The following is a 21,127-nucleotide window of genomic DNA, read 5'->3' on the forward strand; positions in this document are numbered from 1 at the left end:
GACCGACTGGGCTGCCGGACCAGCTTCCAACCCCCCATTAGGATCCTGGGGTGCAGTGGAGGAGTTGGGGGCCAGAGTAAAGCAATGGTTTCCCAGCCCTGCCCTTATCCGGCCTCGGGCCTAAGGCGCGGCCGGTTTGCCCGGAGATGGTGAAAGTCTGCTCCCAAAGTTGGAGGGACGAAAGGCGAAAATGCGGGGCCCTGGTACAAATCTGGCTCGACGGAGGCTGGGTCACTAAGTAACTGTGCCTCTCCGCGAGGACTGGGTCCGGAGGGACAGCGCAGGGAACGCCCCCCTCGGAAATGAGCTCCTAAGGGCGCCGGCTCGGCTCCCGGACGTCGCCTCCTCTCTCCACCCCGGGCCTCCCCGGTGCGCTTGCACCGACAGAGGCCACCGCCGTCCGCCGCCTCTCCCGCCGGTGGCCGCCCGCGGTTCTCGCCGCGGACTCTTTCTCCCTTCTCCCGGCGCGCCGCTCCTCCTCGGCTCCTCCCGATCCCTCCTCCGCCGCCTGGTCCCTCCTCCTTCCAGCCCAGCCTTCCCGGCCCCCGCCCCCGCGAGCTAGACGTCTGGGCAGCCCCCGGCGCAGCGCGGCCGCAGCAGCCTCCGCCCCCGGCACGGTGTGCACGCCCGCGGTCAGGGCGGCCCGAGCCCGGCGCGAGTCCCGAGCTAGTCCCGAGCGAGCCCCGGCGACCGCCGCCTCCCAGACCGGACGACAGGCGACCTCCGCGTCCACCCGAGTCCTGCCTCGCCGCCGCGGCCGTCCCCGCGCACGGCCACCCGACCCGGTCCCGCCTGATTGCGGAGACCCCGAGCCGGCGCTTGGGGGCAACGATGCGACCCTCCGGGACGGCGGGAGCCGCGCTCCTGGTCCTGCTGGCCGCGCACTTCCCGGCGAGTCCGGCGCTGGAGGAGAAGAAAGGTAAGGGCGAGTCCCGCCGGCCCCGCGCCGCCTCCCGACGCGCCCCGACCCGCAGCCGGCCCAGCTCGCGCTCGCGGCACCGGCTCGGCGTCCCGCGCCGCCCGCCCCTCCTTTCCTGTTTCCTTGAGGATCAGCTGCGACTCTGGCCGGGACCGTGGGAGGAACTGGACGTTTCGTTTCTGGGCTGGGCGAGCGTGAGGCGGCCCAGGACGGGAGGCTCCGTGCGCGGGGCAGCGGGGCTGCGGGCGGGGTGTGGGAACCACCGGCCGGAGCTCGGCGCCCCGGAGCGCTCGCAACTTTCCGTCCTCACTTTCCTGGCCTCCTGCGCCGGGTCCGCCTACGGCGGCAAGAACTTGGCGCGGGGCGGCTCTGGTTCCCGCGCCGGCGGCGGCTCTGGTTCCCGCACGTGCGCCCCGCGCCTGTCCTCCCGTGCGGCCAGGCCGGGCCCCGGGGCGCGCGCCCAGGCGCTTGGGGAAGCTGGGGAACGACCCCCCCGTAATCCGTCTCGCTCACTCCTCGGGCCTCCTGGGACGGGCGGCTTCCCGAGCCGACCCCACCGCGCGTCCTCTTTGCACCCGGGTCTCGGACTTGAGCCGCTCCGGGGGACCCGGCCTTGCCAGCCCGGGGCCAGGCCTGGGTGCGTCGCAGGACCCTGCAAGCCCCTTTCCCAGGTGTGGTTTTGCAGCCCTGAGCTGAGGGGCCCGAGGGTCTCGTGTCTGCCTCTACCTGGGGCCGCGGGGAAGGAAAGGCGTAGTTTCCTCCTAAGCAAAAAAGGGGGTGGGGTCGGGCCCGCCCCTTGGGCGCAGACCCCCGACGCTTGCCCTGCTCTCGGTCCTCGTGCAGGTAGGGGAGGGGGAAACCTAGGCTCCTGGCCAGCCCAGGGCTCCCTCCTAGGCGTCCACGCCCCTCGGGCTTGTGGGGTTTCGCTAAATCGTCGCTTCCCGGGAACTTGTGAGATTTGCCCCCACCTGCAGCCCTTTGGTTGCGGATCCGGGCTTTAAGGTGCAGCTGGACCCAGCGGTGGGACCAGCCGCGGCGGGATAGCTGGGTCCTGCAGCCGAACTTCATAGGGCGGTACCCATCCTGGTCAGGTCCCCGCGGTTTTTCAAAAATAAGGCTCACACCAAACTTTCCTACTCAACATCCCGAGATTTTCTCTTTGAGATGTTCCTTTTAGCTCTTTGAAGAATTCGACTTTGGGCCAACCAACATTTTAAATTTTTTTTTTTTTAAAAAGGATTGCTGTTCATGGGTGCCAAATGTCCAGACTGAACATGAGCGAGTCTGGCTTCGTGACTACCGGCCATAAACCCACTTGACATGAGAAACATGCCTCAGAAGGTTTAATTACACAATTTCAAAATCAAGCAACCCGGGTTCCAAGAGTCAGGTCTGTACTTGCTGTTGATGTCATTGGCATAGGGAGTTGGGGTTTGGTGCTGAGCGAGTTTGTTAGGGAAACATTAATGCATAAACCAGTGGCTCCCAAACTTTGTTGGACGTAAGAATCGCTTGGGATTTTAACAAAACAAAACAAAACGATATCTGGCTCCCCACCCCAGACATTCTGATTTCATTGGCCTGGGATGAGCCCTGGGCATCGGGGTTTTTGAAAAGCTCCTCTGGTGATTCTGCGGGGCAGCCAGATTTGGGAGTTTGGGAAAGATTACCTGCCAGTGTATGGGACATATAATCTTTTGGAACATCTGGAATGTTAACAATCTTGCAAAATATAGGACAGAGAAGGTGGGGGGTGATTTCAGTAATACGAGGTTAGTTTTTTCACCGACAGAGCTGGTGGAAAGCTCTGCATCCTTTAAGGGGTCTGAAAGGCTCCCCTTCATCTCTGCGGGGAGTCCTAGAGACCGTGGACCTGCTCCTGAATCAGCTGACAATAGAGTCCTCTTAGGTAGGCGGCATCTCTCCCGCTCTGCTACAGGGGACCCCCTCTGTATTTTAAATTGACTCTTGGAGCACCTCCAAAGCACCACTTTTTTTTTTTTTACTCCAGAAGTGTTCACAGCTCTTTGCTATTACCCCTTTGAACACTGCTATTAGTGCCTTGGAGATTTGTTTCTGAGAAAAATATAAATACTACTTAATTTGACTCTCGAACAGAATGCTCCTGAATAAAATTGTGAGAGTAGGCGAACAAATGTCATTCTGTTAGACTAACATTAAAAAAAAAAACAGTTTTAAGGGGTAAATTATTAAAAATGTAGAATGAGATATTTTTATAAAAGGCATTGAAGACCCATGTGAGATTCAGTGTGTTCAAGAAAATTTGCTCATTTTAGAGAGACTTTTTTGGTTCTAAGATACGGTATCTTCCTTTCTGGTTGCACTTAGTACTGTCAAACACTGTTTTAAGTGTCCTTTTAATACTTAGGCATATGTGGTGGGTACTCTGTTTCTAAAATGGGAAACTGAGGTACAGAGAAGTAAAGTAACTTCCGCCTTTAGTAAGAAGCAGAGGCAGGATTCAAACTCAGGCCTTCTCCGCCTGGGGTCCTGCCTCAACCACCTGACTCCACCCCCTTGTGTGCGTTCTGTTTTCGGAAGAGTCAGCTCCAGCGTGTGCGATCACCTAATGTCCGATGCTGGGAGACAGGGAGGAAAAGGACCAGGGATCAGGCCCCTTAGACTTGGTCTCGGTGTGAAACTTGGAGCAAACATCAGTTTGGTGGTCTAGATCCTTGGTCATTTCCTCATTGGTCGCTCTGCTTGCCTTCTGTGGGGGCAGCTCTGTCACCAGAGCATAAGGGAGCCTGGAGATTGCTCGGGCATGGTTAAGCAGGCCCCTCCCTCTTGCAAAACAGAGAGGTCAAGGTGTTATTCTAGAAGAGAGCCTGGGTGGTATTCTGGAGAACGCAGGCATTCTCCAGTGGGGAAGCTGTCCTAGCTCCTCTTCTGAAGACAGTCTCGATTCAGTAGGTCTGGGCTCTGTTGACGAGGAATAAAAGAGGATTTTGAATCCTATCGCAGGTGAAGAACCCCTACCCTTTTCTCTAGGGAGTTCAGATGTGGGGATGCCCAGTTCAGTCCTGGCCAGAAGCCAGGAGGTCTGTCTTCTCGTTCCAGCTCTGTGTCGTGGCAATCGTGTCACTTACCAGCTCCAGGCTCCTGAGTCCTCATTTCTAAATGCAAGGAGTATTTATTGAGTGCATAGAATGTGCCAGACATGAGTTAAAAGGGCGCAGGGGTGATCCTAATAGTTTCTACCAGTGCTTCCACAGTGGGATTCCTTAAGCCATTAATTAAGTACAGATGATCCTCAATTTACAGTGATTTGTCTTACATTTTTTTTTTTAAGATGGTGTGAAAGCAATGCACGTTCACTAGAAACTCTACTTGGAATTTTAATTTGGATCTTTTCCCCGGGCTAGTGATAACATGGTACAGTCCTCTCCCGTGATACTGGGTGGGGGCAGTGAGCGGCAGCTCCAGTCAGCCCCGCAGTGACCAGGGTCAACAGCCCACACGCCAACAACCATCCCATTTGTCACTTTAAGGACAGAATTCGGCAAACTACATGAGCTGTTCAACACCGTATAAAACAGACCTTGCGTTAGGTTTTATCCACCTGTACGCTAACGTGAGTGTTCTGCATACATTTAGGGTAGGTTAGGGTAAGCTGTGGTATTTGCTAGGTTGGGCGTATCCAATGTCTTTTCAACTTAAAATATTTTTAATTTATAATGGGCTTATGGGGACACAGCCCCATCATAAATCAAGGAAGGTGTGCGTTAGTAAATTGCTTTCCAGATCTGAAAAGGAGACCCGCGGTGCTTTTACCTGTCATGTACTCAAACCCGTATGGCTCTTGTCTAGCAGTAGCTGGTTGATGGCTCCGGTAGGTTTTTGACCATTATTTCTGGCTTTATGCATTTAGTTTCATAGTCTCTAATTTTTCAGAAACTCATTCCGAAGTTTGAAGAAGCTGATTGCCAAAATCCATTGTGCTACATGATTGGACTCGGTCCACGTGACAGCACTAACGTGTTTTGAAATGTTTTTAGAGGTAGTGTCAGTGAAGATGAAGCAGTCCGCCCTGTTTAAAAAGAAAATACTCTTTTTTTTTCCCTTTGATCTAAGCGTCAGGACCAGCAGCTAGTGTCTGAAACTTTCCTAACAGGAGTGGCAAACCAAGTCCAGTATTAAATTGATGATTACGAATGTTGAGGGAAGAGAGCCCCAACACTGGTGCCAGAGGCCCCAGAATTAGGGTGGGATCAGAATGCTAAAGGACCCACCTGGGAAGTCATTTGGCCTTTGCCCCGTGGCTCGCTGTGAAAGTTGTGTGTGTGTATGTGGCTTTTTTAAAGATTTTATTTATTTTATTTGACGGAGAGAGAGAGATCACAAGTAGGCAGAGAGGCAGGCAGAGAGAAGGGGGAAGCAGGCTCCCTGCTGAGCAGAGAGCCCGATGCGGGGCTCGATCCCAGGACCCTGACACCATGACCTGAGCCGAAGGCAGAGGCTTAACCCACTGAGCCACCCAGGCGCCCCTTGTGTGTGTGTTTTAATTTGGACTTAATACAGTAGAAGTGGGCTGCTTTAAAGTTAGGTTTTATTAATAGGGGTATGTTTTGAGAAAAGCTCCAAGTTCTAGAATGGTCCACCCGGGCATTGTTCCCTCGTATACAATTTCAAAAAACGAGACTCTGCTCGTCGTATCTGTACTGAACTACTTAAGTTTTGTTTTCTTCTGTCACTTTTGGACATTTGAAATTATCCTGAGGAACATTTTTGGCCTCAGTTATCCCTCGCTTGTTCTGAAGCCATCAAGACTCTCAGGGAATAAAATATAAACCTGTTCTCATGGGCCATTCCTGTTGACATCATAGCTTCTCTCTGTTCCTTCTTTTTCATTTTCCTCCTGAAAGGTTTTCTTTTCTAGACAATCCCAACAGTTGGCTCTTTGCACAACATCTCAGGGTAGTCCGCCATCCAGCCTATGGGCATGAGCAGGTTAGTTTGAATTCAGGCAAGGATCCAAGCTAATGTCAAATAACCGGTTTGACTGAAATTTTCACTTCTTTAGAGTCATTAGGTGCAGTCTCCTTCCTACACATTCAGATAGACACACTCAATACAGTTGTCTAGAAAGTTCCCGGAGCCAGCTGGGAGCAGGAAGGGTGTTTAGGGCCAGTGAGCAGTGGTGGCTTGTTTACTTAGCCCTGTTAGAAACTAAGTGCTGGGTTTGACATTTTAATCTCTGCAGGCCCTAAAGTATAATATCAAATGCCTGGGAGTGTTGACTAAGCATCTGTGAATTGCATAGGCTTAAAATAAATTCTGCTCCTACCAAATTTCAGCAGCTTGCTTCAGAAAGTAGTATGTGAAAGTGAACACAGAGGGATAGAATTTCCTTCTTCGCTCCAAGTTCTGTCCCGTGCTGGTGGGCCAGCACACCTGGCCCTGATTTAGTAGAAATAATTGCATAAGTTAACCTCTGTTGTTTGTCCTTTGAGTATAAGGACACGAAGTGCTACCTGTTACAACTTGGGCTTTTATTTTCTTTGTGTTTGAGCCACAGTGAGCAGTTTGCTCTGTCCTGTCCACATTTGGAGACTTAGGAATGAATTGGGTTTGGTGCTTGCCCTTTAGTGGGTTAGGGGAAGAGAAATCTCTAGATAACAGAGTGTGAAACGGTGTCACAGAAGTGGTGGTAGAATTCTGAATGGGATGGAGTGTTCTGGTATTATTCTTTGCTTTTAATTCCACCTGGAGAGGGGGCCGGCTATCGCCCCAAGCTGTGGGTGTTTCCCTGGAGAACACAACACGAAGGCATCCCAAGAGTAGGTCCCATAGTAGCAGAGGCCCGAGGAGCCCTGGTGATTCGGTGTGATGGGAGGAGAAGGGGGAGATGGAGAGGCTACACCCGACAGGAACTTCGCTGTCCCCCCCCCCCCCCCAGGGGAGGCTCTCGGGGGAGGTCTAACCTGGGAACTGGCCGGATGGGTTGGGTTGGGTGCTTGAGACCAAGGGCTCCAGCAGGAGTGGGAGTGGCCTGCAGAGGCAACAGGGAAATAGGGAGCTCGGTGAGTCCTGCGGGCCAGGAGAGATGCGGAAGGGAGAGCAGGCAGCGGGCAGGACAAGTGACTCAGGCGGACCCGGAGGCCGTTAATGTGTAACCAGTATGGGACGGAGAGGATCCCAGGTGACACCAGGGTTCTGCCCCGGAAGTCAGGATGAAACACCGTTGCCCCTCACAGGGGCTGTGAATGCCCCAGGAGGAAGAGTGGGTTGGGTGGACGTGGGGTGCTCAGATGGGAAAGGTGAAGGGCCGGTGGGTAGAGCAGACGGGTCCGGAGCCCAGGAGAGCAGCGTGGCCTTGACTTGCCATTTGATATGTTTCCATTGCCGGGGTTGTCTTTGGCCATAAGATAACCCCAGCCCCCCCACCCCCACCCCCAGTCTCCTGCTCCCTGGCTCCGTCCGCATTGACCAGGCTGGGTTCTGGGTCACCTGCTGCGTTCCCCGCCCAGCTGCTGCGGTTGGGTCCGCAGCCCGAGGAGTTGCAGTTAGAAGTCAGCGATGAGTAACACAGAGCATCCGAGCGCCCTGGGACCGCTCCTTGTATCCCGCCACGCGTCCTCGGATGGGAGTCCCCCATTTCTCACGGCAACATCGGATCGCTCGGTTTGTACATTAGTGACTGAACTGAAAAGAGAGGAGGTGATTTTTTTTTTTTTTCTTTAAGCCGTAGCTTTTGAACCTTAGAATCACGTGGGGAGAATGCAGACGAGGAGGCCTCGCAGCACCCTAGACCAGCCGAATAAAATCTTCCCCGGGGACGGAGCGCCAGCACACACGTCTTTAGAAACTGCTTAGGCAATCCCGATGAGGGCAGCGAGTGGTGTGTGTAGCGGTGGCAGAGAAGAAATTGCGTCTTTGTTCTCAGACTCGCGTTGCTTACTCACTGCCTGAGCTTCCTGCAGGTCCAGGAATAATTGGGTATTTCCGTAGTAAATCAGTCTCAAAGTTGAATTTTTTTTTCCCCATGAGTTCGGGAAAAGCCTATTACAGTGGCTTTCAGGGTGTGTTTCCCAAGAGAGCTGCAGCAGCCCTTTGAAGCTGCCAGAAACGCACATTCCTGGATCCCCTACCTGGACCTCTGAATAGGATCCTTATGGGGTGGGGCTTTCAGGCTGGGGACGGGGAGCCCTCCGGGAGATTCTGATGCACGTCAGGTCTAGAACCACAGATGCTACACGCAGACGTCGTGCTGGGTTCTGGATCTACGAGAGGAAGAAGGTAACTGCTTATCTTCAAAGCGCTCGCATTGGGAAGGGCTGAACAGGGAGAGAGACAGGAAGAACCTGTGTAACCCAACGTCTTAGAACAGAGGCGATTTGGGGATTTCAGCGACAGTCCCCAAACGGGGTTAATCCTATTTCCGTGATGGGGGTAGTTTCTCGGAAGAGTTTAGCTGGATCTCAACAAGGAGACTTTGTCCCATCTCCAGGCAAAGAGAAAAGAATAAGGACGTGCTGGTGAACTTGCTGCCCCCCCCCCCTTCAGCAAGCCCACCGTCACCGGTCATTGCATAAATGTGACTGTCTTATTAGAGCACCTGCTAAGGTTTTAGAATTTCCTGCCTTATTTTCCTAAATGACCACAAGGAAACTTGCAACGTCAAATGTTAAGTGCCTGAGACATGACACATTTTATCTTTAAAAATGAAAATGGCCTTTTTTAAACTTACGACCGGATGTGAAGAATCCGGGTTATAGTTGATAGTTTCAGCATTCTTCCCAGTAGCATAATTTGGCCCTACAGCTTGTTATGAATAAGAAAAATGATTCCTTGACGTACTTATTTAACTCCTACCACAGAAAACAGAGAGACAAAAGTCTTCATAATTTTAGACATAATAAATGCACGCTGAATCACATTGAAGTCAGAAAATGTCTCACATGAACTGAGCCACTGCCACATGTGTTAGAGAATATCCGTGTCCTGATTTGCTAGGGAAAGTTGCACAGACTTACCTATTTCTTGGCAGAGAGCATTTGGAAACAGGTGGATTTGTAGTGAAGAATGAGTATGGTTGGTTGTGCTACCTTGGGTACCCATGCCTTTATGTAACAGGGAATAGAGAAGTGGTTCTAGACCCCTGTACTCAGCAGTGGTTTTAAGAACATTTTGGAAGGATTTTACTTTAAAACCAGAAACCTGATACCTGAAGGTGTACCACTGTGCACACATGTGGGCCTGCCCGTGCTGGATAAGGTCGTGGTTGCTTTAACAGTTGTGTGTCCTTACACATGATATAATGATATCATTATAACTGAAAGTTCCTTTCTTTCACTCCAGGTTTTGCAGAAAATTGATGCATTGTGTATAATCTCTCCGAAATGACACACTGACGTTTTAAGGGGAAAACCTGTGCCTGTTTTAGTTCCTTTGCCCATGCTCATAAACTTACCACTATTTCAGAGTCTGGAATAAAAACGAATCATGTCTTGAATCTGGGCTAGTCCTCAAGGATGGGCATGTGCGCCTGGAAATGTTCTTACCGCCGTAAATGAGATTTCAGAAAGGTTTTCAGAAAGAATTCTTTTGTAACGTCAAAAAACCTGGGTTATTTACTAGCAGACATTGACTATCTGACAACTGCTGGCTTGTCTGTGTTTACAGGCATCTCCTGGTTCATTCTTCTATATCACAAGCCATAGCAAATGGTTAAATTGTGCTGAGTAAGATCACTTAGACAAACTATTTGTGTGTGTTCTAGTACTAACTTGCAAGATCTCTTTTTGAAAGTATATTTTAATATAGCATCAGAAATTTAAATAATTATCATTTCTTTTCCATGGGGGAAAAAAAAAACAAAACAGAACACCCCCCCACCCCCCGCCATGCCAGTGTCATCTACTTTTGATTCCGGATGAATGCCGGGAAAATGAAAATGGTTGTTGAAAAACTGTTATGCCTCCTGTTGGCTTTTAAGAGACTGATTTTAAGGGGCTTTTAAACTCTGATGAATTTCAGAACATTTTCTCGGCTTTGATTTGCTGCAAAGTTAATAGAGAATCAGAAACCTTATCCTTGTAGTTACTTCTTGATTTCTTTACCTCTGCTGGCATTACCTGGTGGTTTAATAGACTGTATGCATGCAGTGTATTTATGAGTGAGAATAATGTATTGCCTTAATCTGTCCTCCCTCCCTCCCTCCCTTTCCCACTTCCTTCCTCTCTTTCTTTTTTGCAAGCTGTTACGAATCAATCTTCACCAAGAAAGAAAATTTTGGTGTATGACTGAATGAAAAACTTTGACAAATGACTGCAAAAATATATTATGTAATTACTTAAAGTTAGAACGTCAGAGATATTCAGTGTTTATGATCAGTTTGTATACAAATGTGAATAGACATGTATCATTCCTTCAAAAGTTGTATTGCTAAAGGAGTTTTTCTTAGGACGTGGCTTAGTGCATTTTTCCCCCTGCAATCTGTTGTTCATTATAATAGAGAAAACAGGTTAGAATCTACCTTCCCAGTTTCAGCTTCCATAAAATGACTCAACTAGATGGTTTGATGGCTTCTTGCAGCTGCAAACATCTATGAAATTAACAGCAAACCTAAATGCATGCAAGATATGTATTGAAACTTACAGATCGTGAGTGTGCTCTGTGATTGAGATGCTTGAAAGGCTGATGTCATGATAATAATAACACCTTGCCTTTGTCTAGGACTTTACCGTTTACACGGTGCCTTCACCGCCATCTCTCTTAGCTTCCTAAGAACCCCACGGGATGGGGACACTTATCCACATGCGAAGGTGAGGGACTCAGGCTGTCAGCAATTCTGCAGTTTGCCCGTGGTCACCGAGCTTGTCGTCATTGAGTTGCTGGAAGTTTTCCTGCTATACGGCAGACTCCTGACACCAGTATCAAATGTCTCCAAAACTCTCCTCCCTCGTCCTTTAAGACACTGTTGATTTTTAGCCGGGGATGCCTCCTCTCCCTGGTAGTCCTATTCGTGAGTCAAAGACTAACAAAATACTCTCAGACTTTTTGTTACATTTCTGTCACTTATATACCCAGTGCCCCTCATGATTTTGGTATATTCTGCTCCAGTTTTGTTCTTTCCCACTTATTCTTGTGATGAAGTCTTTGAGTCTTTGTGTGTTTTTTTAAGAGGACAAACTTAACAAGTTGTGGACACTCCAGGATTGCTGGTTTTCTATATCAGGTCCCTTATAAGAAGCCATTCTGCCTGACATTATATTTGGAAGCACTGACTTTAAGGAGAAATGATTACAGAAATCCCCTCTCACTAAGAGGAGCCTCCTGGTTTGAATGAATCGAATGGGCCGTGGGACCATTCGTAGATCTCTCATTGATGGTGATCCACCTTTTCCAAAAGAAATGTCAGAATACAGTGTTTATTTTCCTCCACTGGGAAGGAAGGAACTCTTTTTTCTTATTGTTTATTTCTAACATAGTGGAAACTTCAGCAGAACTCCAGCAGAAATCCACCCCCCCCACCCCACGAACGTTTATATTTCTTAATTATAAAGCAAAGTAGGAAGAATCCCATCTGTCAACGGGATAAATGATCTGTAATTGTCATTGATGTCGTGGAGCTTTGGAGAATATCTGTCATTCAGGGAAAACATTGATTTTTTTTTTTTTTTTAGTGCCGAGTCTGGTGCATCTCTTGTTGAATGAGCAAACCCTCCCAGTCAGCAGGCAGTTAGAGTATTGATTTTCAGGGCTTGCTGAGTAACTGGCCTCTATGCATTGCATAAGTTATTTGGGCAAAAGCTATGCCACTTCACCTTCAATCAACAAAAGTCCGCCCAGCCAAGGCAGAACAAAACGTTGAGCAATTTGGTGAAGTGGGACAACATAAAGAGTCAGACTAGTTGCTCAGTTTTTCACTTCACTTTTGTCTTCTAAAGACTCCCTCTCTCTCGTTTAAATGCAAACTCAGGGATGTGCCTGGTTTGGAGGCGAGGCATCGATGGGAAAAATCCCAGACGGACTGAAGACCTGGGTGGTTATCGGAGTCCATCTTCCCTCATGCCAGAGTCTTGTTCTTAAAGTCTTGGCTAGAAAAGCTGGGCTTTGAGAGTGTTGGGCCACGACTGCTACATATTCATCATGTTGCCCAGTTGCAAAAACAAAACGTTCAAACGATAGCCAGGAAAATCAGTAGTCATGAATTCAAGGCCTGAACCATGCTAATGAAGCCAATGGAAACAGGTTCCAGGGGGAAAGTCACCCATAGTGTATATATACTTCTTTTGCTACTTGGGGGATTTTTTTTCTTTCCTTCTTGGAAGGAGGTCAGACTCCATTTCCCTTCTAGGCTTGCTTTCTCTTCTCTAGGTGATAAGGGAAGAGGTAGAGCAAGGTGGTAGCTACAGGTGAAGCCTCCATGTTGGTCAGCACAGGTGGCGAAGCCGCCATGTTGGTTAGCACAGGTGGTGAAGCCGCCATGTTGGCCAGCACAGGTGGTGAAGCCGCCATGTTGGTCAGCACAGGTGTCTGAATGCAAGCTTTGCGTCTAGTTGGAGTTTTATAGGCTGGGGGACTTCTGAGCACTATTTACAAGGTTGAATTCTAATTAAAAGTGAACCACTAGGTACCATATAGTGTAACAACTGTAGTCCTGATCTCATGGTTGTCACATGTCCTGTTCACAAGCTGTTCTGCTAAGCCCACAAAAGGCCTTGACTAAGTTTAAGAGTAGTTTTAAATAATAGGAATTACTACATTATTTATAAAATAACAGAGTAATTAATTAATACCCAGTGATTTTGAAAGGACCCACCCAACATGGCAACTCGGTAGAGTCCTCTTAGAGGTGGAGAGAGAACGGGGAGCTCAGTAAGCCCATCTCTGTCTGAGGAGACAGCATAGCGCAGTGTTCAGGGGTTCGGTGCGCCCCTCAGGGGACAGTCTGTCTGCAGATGAATCTCCTCACAAAGAGAGTTTGGCTTGGTGAAGCCTCACCTGCGCACCTTTCTATTGAGCCTTCCAATACAGGGTAAGCAGAACCTGGTGTGATCGGGATTGGCTCTCATATTTGGGGGGCGGGGTGCCTCATGATGTGAGTGACCAGCACAGGATGACTCCAGAGATAGGTGACTGCTTGGTCTCCTGGCCATCTTGTGGGCAATGGCATCTGTCTGGCCCTTGGATTCCCCTGCACTCCCTGTTGCTATTACTTTTTGCAGAAGATGCTTCCAGTCACTTATCAGAGGGGTTTGCCCACCTGCAGGTCGAGGTTCTCCCCAAGAATCTCTGTCCCTTTGTATTTTTTTCTGGCTGTAAAGTGGGATGTCACTGATTTAAAATGGGGAAAATACTTCAGGGTTTCATGACTCAGAGAAAAAGGGGCACTTCCTCAGCCAGGAGTTGACTACATTTTTGGGGTGCAAGACAGTGACCAAGCCAGAGGTCAAAAAAGCCACCTACGCCAATTGTTTAGGGCCCTTGGCGTAACGCTGCTCTTAAAACAAAGGCTGCTGTAGGTGGACCTTTGGGAACTTGCACTGGTTCTAAGTGTGTCTGAAAGGATCACGTCTATAATTTTCCCAATGTGAACATCATTATAATAGGCTAAAGAACGCATTAGGCCGCTGATTCTAGACTAATCACCACTGATTCTAGACTAATGGGTGTTTTTGTTGTTGTCGTTCCAGAAAAGGCAATAATAACCTTCTTATATCTGGCATCTATTTGATGTTAAAATATTTTGAAAAACCCAAATGTACACATGGGACTAAAATGAGTATACAAGACAGTAAGTATCCCAAAAAAGTCTCTAGGCCTGTGGTGTGGTGCTTTTCTCTGGATGGAGTAATGCATTAAGGCCTTGCGGCCTCCTCGCGAACAGGGCCGTGCTGGAGGTCACAGGCGGGGCTGCCGTCCCTGGACCCAGGCCCTACTTTGGCTACAGGGTGCTGCTGGCCAAGTTGAGCAACTCCTGGGAGTCCGGGTTTCCTCATTGGCAGAATGAAGATAATAATGGTACTTATCTCGGGGCACCTGGGTGACGCAGTCGGTTAAGCTTCTGACTCTTGGTTCCGATGCCAGTCGGGATCTCAGGGTGGTGAGACCGAGCCCCGGGCTGGGCTCCGTGCTCAGCGAGGAGTCTGCTTAAGCCTCTCTCTCCCTCTGCCCCTCCTGCCATGCTCCCCCACCCCTTCTCTAAAACAAATAAATAAATCTTAAAAAAAAAAAAAAACAATGGCACTTACCTCATGGGGCTGGTGAGAGGATGGTGACGGGATGATGTGTGTGGAGGAAGAAGCACCAGGCCCATCCCTGTAGTGCATTCCAGAACGGGTGGATATTATCAGTGTTTGAAGCGCTGACTTGCACTGTGACCGCTGCCCCTCACCATGACCTTAATGATCCCTGTTGTAGGTGTAGAGGAACCTGGGTTGAGGAAGGTCCTGTCACTTACCCAAGGTCATCTGCCGAGGAAGGGTAGGCTCTGGCCTCTGACTGGGGAGCTTAGTGGCTGCATGCCTGTGCCCCAGATGTCTGCCCTGCCCTTGGGCCCTCCTCGAAAGGCCGCAGCACCCAGGCAGGGGAAGGCTCAGCTCGCCTTGCCTCCTCGCTCCCCATCTCGGGACTCCCAGAACACAACCGTTGGACGCCTCTTTCCTTCCATGGCGGGTCTTACTTTCCCTTGAAAGAGGATGGTGGTTTTCCTGCACGGCTCTGGGCCAGTCTTCGGGATGGCCCTGATTTAGTCCTGCATTGTTTTTACTTTCAGACTTGTTATGGCTAATGTGAAGGCTACTGTTTTATCTGTTTTCTCCTGCCCCTCCTTCTCCCCTCCCGTGGCATACATGGCCGCGGTGGGCACACACGTTGTCCCCGTCCAGCCTTTATGTCTTCTTCATGGTCCCCCGGACACCTGGACCATCTCACAAGGAGGGAGGCAAACACCCTCGAGCCCTCGGCCCTTTGCAACAGTTCAGCTCTCTAAAGGGCGAAAATAATGGGCCTGATTCTCTCTCTTAATTATTACATGATCTAAAATTAATTAAACTGTGTCAGGTAATGCTTGGTGCACTTGGGTTTTGAGCCTCTGCCTGCCCCTCCCCAAGGGCTGATGCTGTCTTCCAGGACTCTGTCCTCAGAACTGCCTTTGGTTCCTCTTCTTCCTCCAGTTCGTAATCACAAGGCCCGCAGGTGTTTCTATGGACCGCGAAAGTACGAGAAAGTCCGTCAGTCTCTATCTTTGTTTCCACATTTGCAAGGGAGCAGACTGGTCACGAGTTAACACACACTAGACACTTGCTGTTTCCTACCCCCGCAGTGTCTTAAAGTTATTTTTAAAGTTGTTTTATATCTGCGAGTAAAAATAAATGGCTTTTGCTGCAAGAAACACCAAAAATGGAAAAGCTAACAGTTCAAAGATGATAATTTATCTTGTAAGAACTGCTAGCAGTCCAACTGCTTTATTAAACAGTGAGACGATTTATGAGATTATGTGATTTACAAATGGTTTGAAGGGTGGTCTAACCTTTGGGCCCATTTTCTCTGTCCGTGAGCTTTCTGGGCTCACAGCAGCGTAGTCGTGGAGATGGAACGTGCTTGGAGCACAGTATCTGGAAACATAAGAGACACAAAGGGAAGAGACTCTCACCACCTATATGTAAGGCCCTGGGAGGCCAACTTTTTTTCCTTTTTGAGCATTAACTTCATGGTTAGCATTTATTTGGGGGGTCAAAGCAGCGAGGGGTGAGTGTAGGGTAGGGGGAATGTGTGGTTAGAAAGGAGGAATTGAGAAAGTTAACTATCATGCGTACACTAGCTAGTATTTTTAAACACTTTCAAAACACTTTCAAAACACATTGTAGAGTAGGTATTTGAACTTAATATTTTGATCTTTTCAGTATTTTTTTAGAAATTAACAGAGAAGTTAGGTTTTTTTTAAAATTGCTGTAGTTAGTTCTTAGAAAAATCATACTAAAAACAAAACGCTGACCATGTTATATAAATAAAGAATAGTGGTTTGCTGCGATAGCAAAGCTTTTTGTTACTAGCTTTTTATTTTGAAAGAATTACAGATTCACAGGAAGTTGCAAAATAGGCACCGGGAGGTCAGGTCGTCGCAGCCTCTCCTTAACCTCCCCCAGTGGTAACATCGTAGTACGAAGTTTTAAATATTTAGTTTGACATCTTTACCTAATACTGACCTAGGCTAAACGCTCACTGTTTTAATTAGCTAGTGAGATGATATTACAAAAATCATCGCCTTCACAATACTGTTTAGAAGTTCCTTTTTACGTTTTCTGGTCTTTAACATTTGGAGGCAGGAATGAGGAGGAAGAGGGAAGGACGGAGAGAGGAAGAGCATAGGTGGGCAGACAGACAAGTTGAGAAACAGATAGAAAAACAGTATAGAGGTTCCTCAAAAAAGTTAAAAATAGAACTACCCTAAACCCGGCGATCACACGACTATGTATTTACCCAAAAAATGCAAAAATACTAATTCGAAGGGATACGTGCACCCCAACATTTATAGCAGCATTATCTATAATAGCCAAAATATGGAAACAGCCCAAGTGTCTGTCAACTGAAGAATGGATAATGGATAAAGAAGATGCGGAGTGTGTGTGTGTGTGTGTGTGTGTGTGTGTGTGTGTGAGAGAGAGAGAGAGAGAGCGAGAGAGAGAGAGAGATGGAATATTACTCAGCCATCAAAAAGAAAGAAATCTTGCCATTTGCAATGACGTAGTTGGAGCTAGAGTGTATTATGCTAAGTGAAATAAATCAGAGAAAGAAAAATACCATATGATTTCATTCATATGTGGAATTTAAGAGACTAAACAGATGAACGTAGGGGAAATGGAAAAAAGAGAGAGAGGCAAACTGTATGGGAGACTCTATGGAGAACAAACAGTTGCTGGAGGGGAGGTGGGTCCGGGACAGGCTAGGTGGGTGATGCGTTTTAGGGCGGACACTTGTTGTGATGGGCACTGAGTGTTGTATGTGGGTGATGAATCACTAAATTCTACTCCTGAAGCTAATATTACACTATATATCAACTAACTAGAATTTAAATAAAAAATCTGAAACAAAAAAAAAAAAAAGAGAAACAGACTAGAGAATGGGTGTTCATTCATTGACTGGACAAACCAAACACTCTCTTGTAGTTTTGGGTCCGTTTACGTAAGCTAAGTTTATATTCTATTCAAATCACGAGTGGTTTGAGTTTTTGTGTATGTACCACCTGTTCAGCCTGTGTTTGTTTTCATCTGTTTGTCCTCATTAGCCTTCTTTATATTAAGCGTAGGTACCCTAGAGGAGGCCTTCTGGAATGCCGATGATGTCATGTTTTTTTATTAGGTAGTAATTCCACAGACATAGTCATTTGGTAAAAAATTGGTAAAAAATTCACAGAGCTGCACAGTTTTGGTGTGTATGCTTTTCTACATTTACGTTATACTGCAATAAAAGTTTTAAATACTGTATTCACAGTCACTTCGTGGAGAAGATTAAAACCTTATAGGCTAGGGGCGCCTGGGTGGCTCAGTGGGTTAAGCCTCTGCCTTCGGCTCAGGTCATGATCTCAGGGTCCTGGGATCGAGCCCCGCATCAGGCTCTCTGCTCAGCGGGGAGCCTGCTTCCCCCCAGCCCCCACCTGTCTCTCTGCCTACTTGTGATCTCTCTCTCTCTGTCAAATAAATAAATAAAACCTTAAAAGAGATCTTATAGGCTAACACTCAATTTTATAAGGAAATTCAGGATCTCAGAAGGTATCAGGTTTCAGTCAAGGCGATGCACTTATTCTGTTTTAGTATATATAACAAAAAAATGGCCCTTTAGAAGTGAGATGAGACTCCTCTTCCTGCTACTTCAGTTTGCCCTAAGTTACAGGTTATTTTAAAACTAGGGTGAAAAAGAGTAGCCTGCTTCTCCTCCTTTACCTGTATCCCTAAATCCCTGGAGGGAAAGCCTCTCGTAGCAGGTATTAACCCGCTGCAGAATCTTTGCAGAGGGAGTGTCCTCTGTGGGCAACCACAGCTTCCTTCCCTGTCTGCGACTTCCTAGGGTCAGGCTCTTACGGGGCTGTATTCAGACCGATACAGGGAAAGAGAAGAGAAAGTGAATCCCACGTAAAGGAAAGTTCCCACTTCATACAGAGGGTGCATACCCACACTGCAGGTCTCTGGTGGAGTTTCCAGAGCCTTCCAGCTCTCCCGGCATCCTGAGCCCCGATCCTCACACCTGTTATATTGCACAGCCGTAAACCACGTTTGCAGTACAACAGGGCGGTTTGTTTCAGTAGATTGGTATAATTTGACAGAATCTCATGCGCATGTTTCGTTTTCAGTTTTCAGTTTGGTTCGACTCAGTAGGCGTGCATTAAATATTTATTGCATAGCGTGTATGAAAAAGCTGCTGGGTGCTGGGTTACGTGGAAAATGTCATCTGTGCCCGCAAGGAGCCGGTAGTCCAGAACCCCGTTCATTCTGTCACATTCATCGAAGTGGGAATTTCGTCTAATGTGGTTTGTGAGTACTTCAAAACTGAAATGATCGTCATAGAGTCCAGAATGTGTATATATGAAAGTTAAGTGTAAAAAGATAATTTTGCAGAACCCCTTATAGCTTTCTGAGAGCCTTGGGCATACTTTATCTCATTTGAAGAATCATGTGAAAATAGCCTGAGCTCCCTTTTTGATCTCTTGGTCAGGGAGATCCCCGTGATAAGAAGCCTCTGTGCCCACGGAAGGACTGAACTAGCTCTGAAAATCTGTGTACTGCCTTCACGTTTCTAAATTGACATCTAGGGGCGTCTGGGTGGCTCAATCGTTAAGCGACTGCCTTCAGCTCAGGTCGTGATCTCAGGATCCTGGGATCGAGCCCCACCTCAGGCTCTCTGCTCAGCAGGAAGCCTGCTTCTCTCTCTCCCACTCCCCCTGGTTGTGTTCCCTCTCTCGTGTGTCTCTATCAAATAAATAAATACAATCTTTTTAAAAAATTGACATCTAAAATTGTTTTAGATGGTGGCTCATTCCGTTAAGCCTCTGCCTTCGGCTCAGATCGTGATCCCAGGGTCCTGGAATCGAGTCCCGCATCGGGCTCGCCGCTCAGTGGAGAGCCTGCTTCTCCCCCTTGTGCTTCTCTCTCTCTCTGTCTCTGTCAAATAAATAAATAAATAAAATCTTAAAAAAAAAAGACCTTATTTTAAAAAATAACATAAAATTGTTTACCATAGACTTAATAGCTGTAAGAGATTAATTTCAGCCATTTAAAGCAGCTAGTCAATGGCTTTTCTACCAGATTGATTCTGACTTTTTTGGGGATTGATTGTTTTGCCAGAAAGATTGACTCCCCCCCAACCCCCCGCAATCAGACAAAACAAAACAACGTGTTAATGCTTTCCTCCAAAGATCTATCTCCGTTCTGAATGCGGGTTCTAAGGCGGGTATTTGACCACACCGATGGGAAGATAGGGCAGAGGGGAACATCGGGAGGCGGTCGCCTTCAGCCTCTGTATCTCGGAGCTGAGCGAGGCCCCCTGCACCCTGCCGTCCCTTCGTCCTGGGGGCCTGCTGCACTTCTGGTGGGAGACAGGCGAGGAAGGGGACGGGGCAGCAGGAGAGCCTGGGGCCACGGCACACGCAGGCAGGTTGGCTGTAGGGAAGAGCACAGGTAGACGTGAGACCCTGGCCGTTGTCCTGTGACCCACGCTCTCTGTAACCCCGGGTCCCGCAGCCCGAGGACGGCAACAGGGCAGTGGTGGGAGATGACCACTGAGGAGGCTGGAGGAAACACCCCCCGCCCAGGGCACTTGACACTGACCTCCAGGGAAGCTTCCCAAAGACTCAGGGCTGGTACGGCGTGCACTGAGCGCTGCCCACAGGTCCCCCGCCCTGGCCCGGTGTCTGTTTCTACCGCAGCCTGGCCTTGAGCACCTGCGACGGGTGCTGACCTCTGCTTGCTTCCGGGATGCGGACTTTTATTTATCCTGCATCAGCGAGGCTATAAGGAAGCAGTGGGACGTTTATGGACCTGTTCCAAGAGCATTTCCTCAAACTGAGAGCTGTGAGTCTCCCCATGGGGAACGGCCTGAGCGTTTTATACTATTTTAAAATGTTGTTTATTCATTTTTGAGGGTAATCTGAATTCTTTTGAACTTAGGTACAGATCGAACCATCTTATAGCGATAAATCATGGTCACCCCACCACGCCGTGATACTCTTCTCAACAGTCACTTGTATCTTAAGGAAATTAAGAGGGAAAAAAGGGAAGCTGCTGTTTCATATTGGCTCACATATCTGCCATGTGTTTCCCTCCTCTTGGGTCACTCAGTCCCGCACAGCCCCATTGTCTGTTGCCTGAAAACCGTTGCCCCAAATATTTTGCTTGGTTTTCTGGTTGTTTATAGCACAGAGATAAGTCTGGGACCATTTTCGTAGTTGCCAGAAGCAGAAGTGTGTGGCTGACATTTCAAAACTTAAAACTTCGTTCTACAGTCAGTGCCTGTCCAGTTGGGGATCTGTGGGGGTTGTTTTTCTGTAAGAAAAAGGCCGGTGTGTTATGAAATTTGAGAAGAACCACCATAAGGTAATATACGTCCTACAGGTCATGGGGCTTGGAGGAGCGAGGAAATGGGCCGTCTTGTTCTGCGTAGTACGTAGGGGCGCTGCTCATGAAATGCCTGGTTGACATTTGGTACCAAAGTGAAGTAAGGACGGGGAGTTCTCTCTCGACCATATCCTTCAAGGGGAACTTGGCAAACAGGTGTGAAACGGTAGAGATGGCCAAGAGCAGAGGCCTAAAGCCAGCTCAGACAGCTGAGATGTACTGGCGAGAAGAGGAACCATAGAATAGATTATACCTCTGTAGCTGTATTGCCTAAATTATTGCCTATGAACTTTCTGTAGAACTATTGTATGTATGTGTGTGTATATATATATACATATACGTACGTGTGTGTATGTATATCTTCTGCCTTTCTTCAAAGAAATATTAATCCTGAGACTCACAGCTAACGGCACGTAGAATTCACAGGTAACTTAAGAAAAAGATGAGCCTGGAACATTTGCACAACTATGCAAGTCCTCTGCCTCACATCACGGGAACATTTTTCTATCGGAGAGCAGCTTCGGTACATGCACAATGGGTGGCTTAGGACTTTTGCAATTTATGTTAACCCATGGCTATTTTTGTATCAGAACTGATTTGAAATATGACAAAACAAAATTTGAAAGTGCTT

General features: G+C 48.1%; 1 protein-coding gene across 1 annotated transcript in view; it reads left to right on the forward strand.

Annotated features, from left to right (window-relative positions):
* Positions 1-555: 555 nt before the first annotated feature.
* EGFR (epidermal growth factor receptor) overlaps positions 556-21,127 on the forward strand; it is a 197,133-nt gene continuing 176,561 nt past the window's right edge. The window contains exon 1 of the mRNA XM_080818589.1: positions 556-919. Within this exon, the coding sequence (XP_080674715.1) occupies positions 832-919 (88 nt within the window). The 5' untranslated portion in view covers positions 556-831. The remainder of the gene's footprint in view (positions 920-21,127) is intronic.

This window comes from Martes martes (assembly GCF_963455335.1).
Source record: "Martes martes genome assembly, chromosome: 11".
Classification (NCBI taxonomy): Eukaryota; Metazoa; Chordata; class Mammalia; order Carnivora; family Mustelidae; genus Martes; species Martes martes.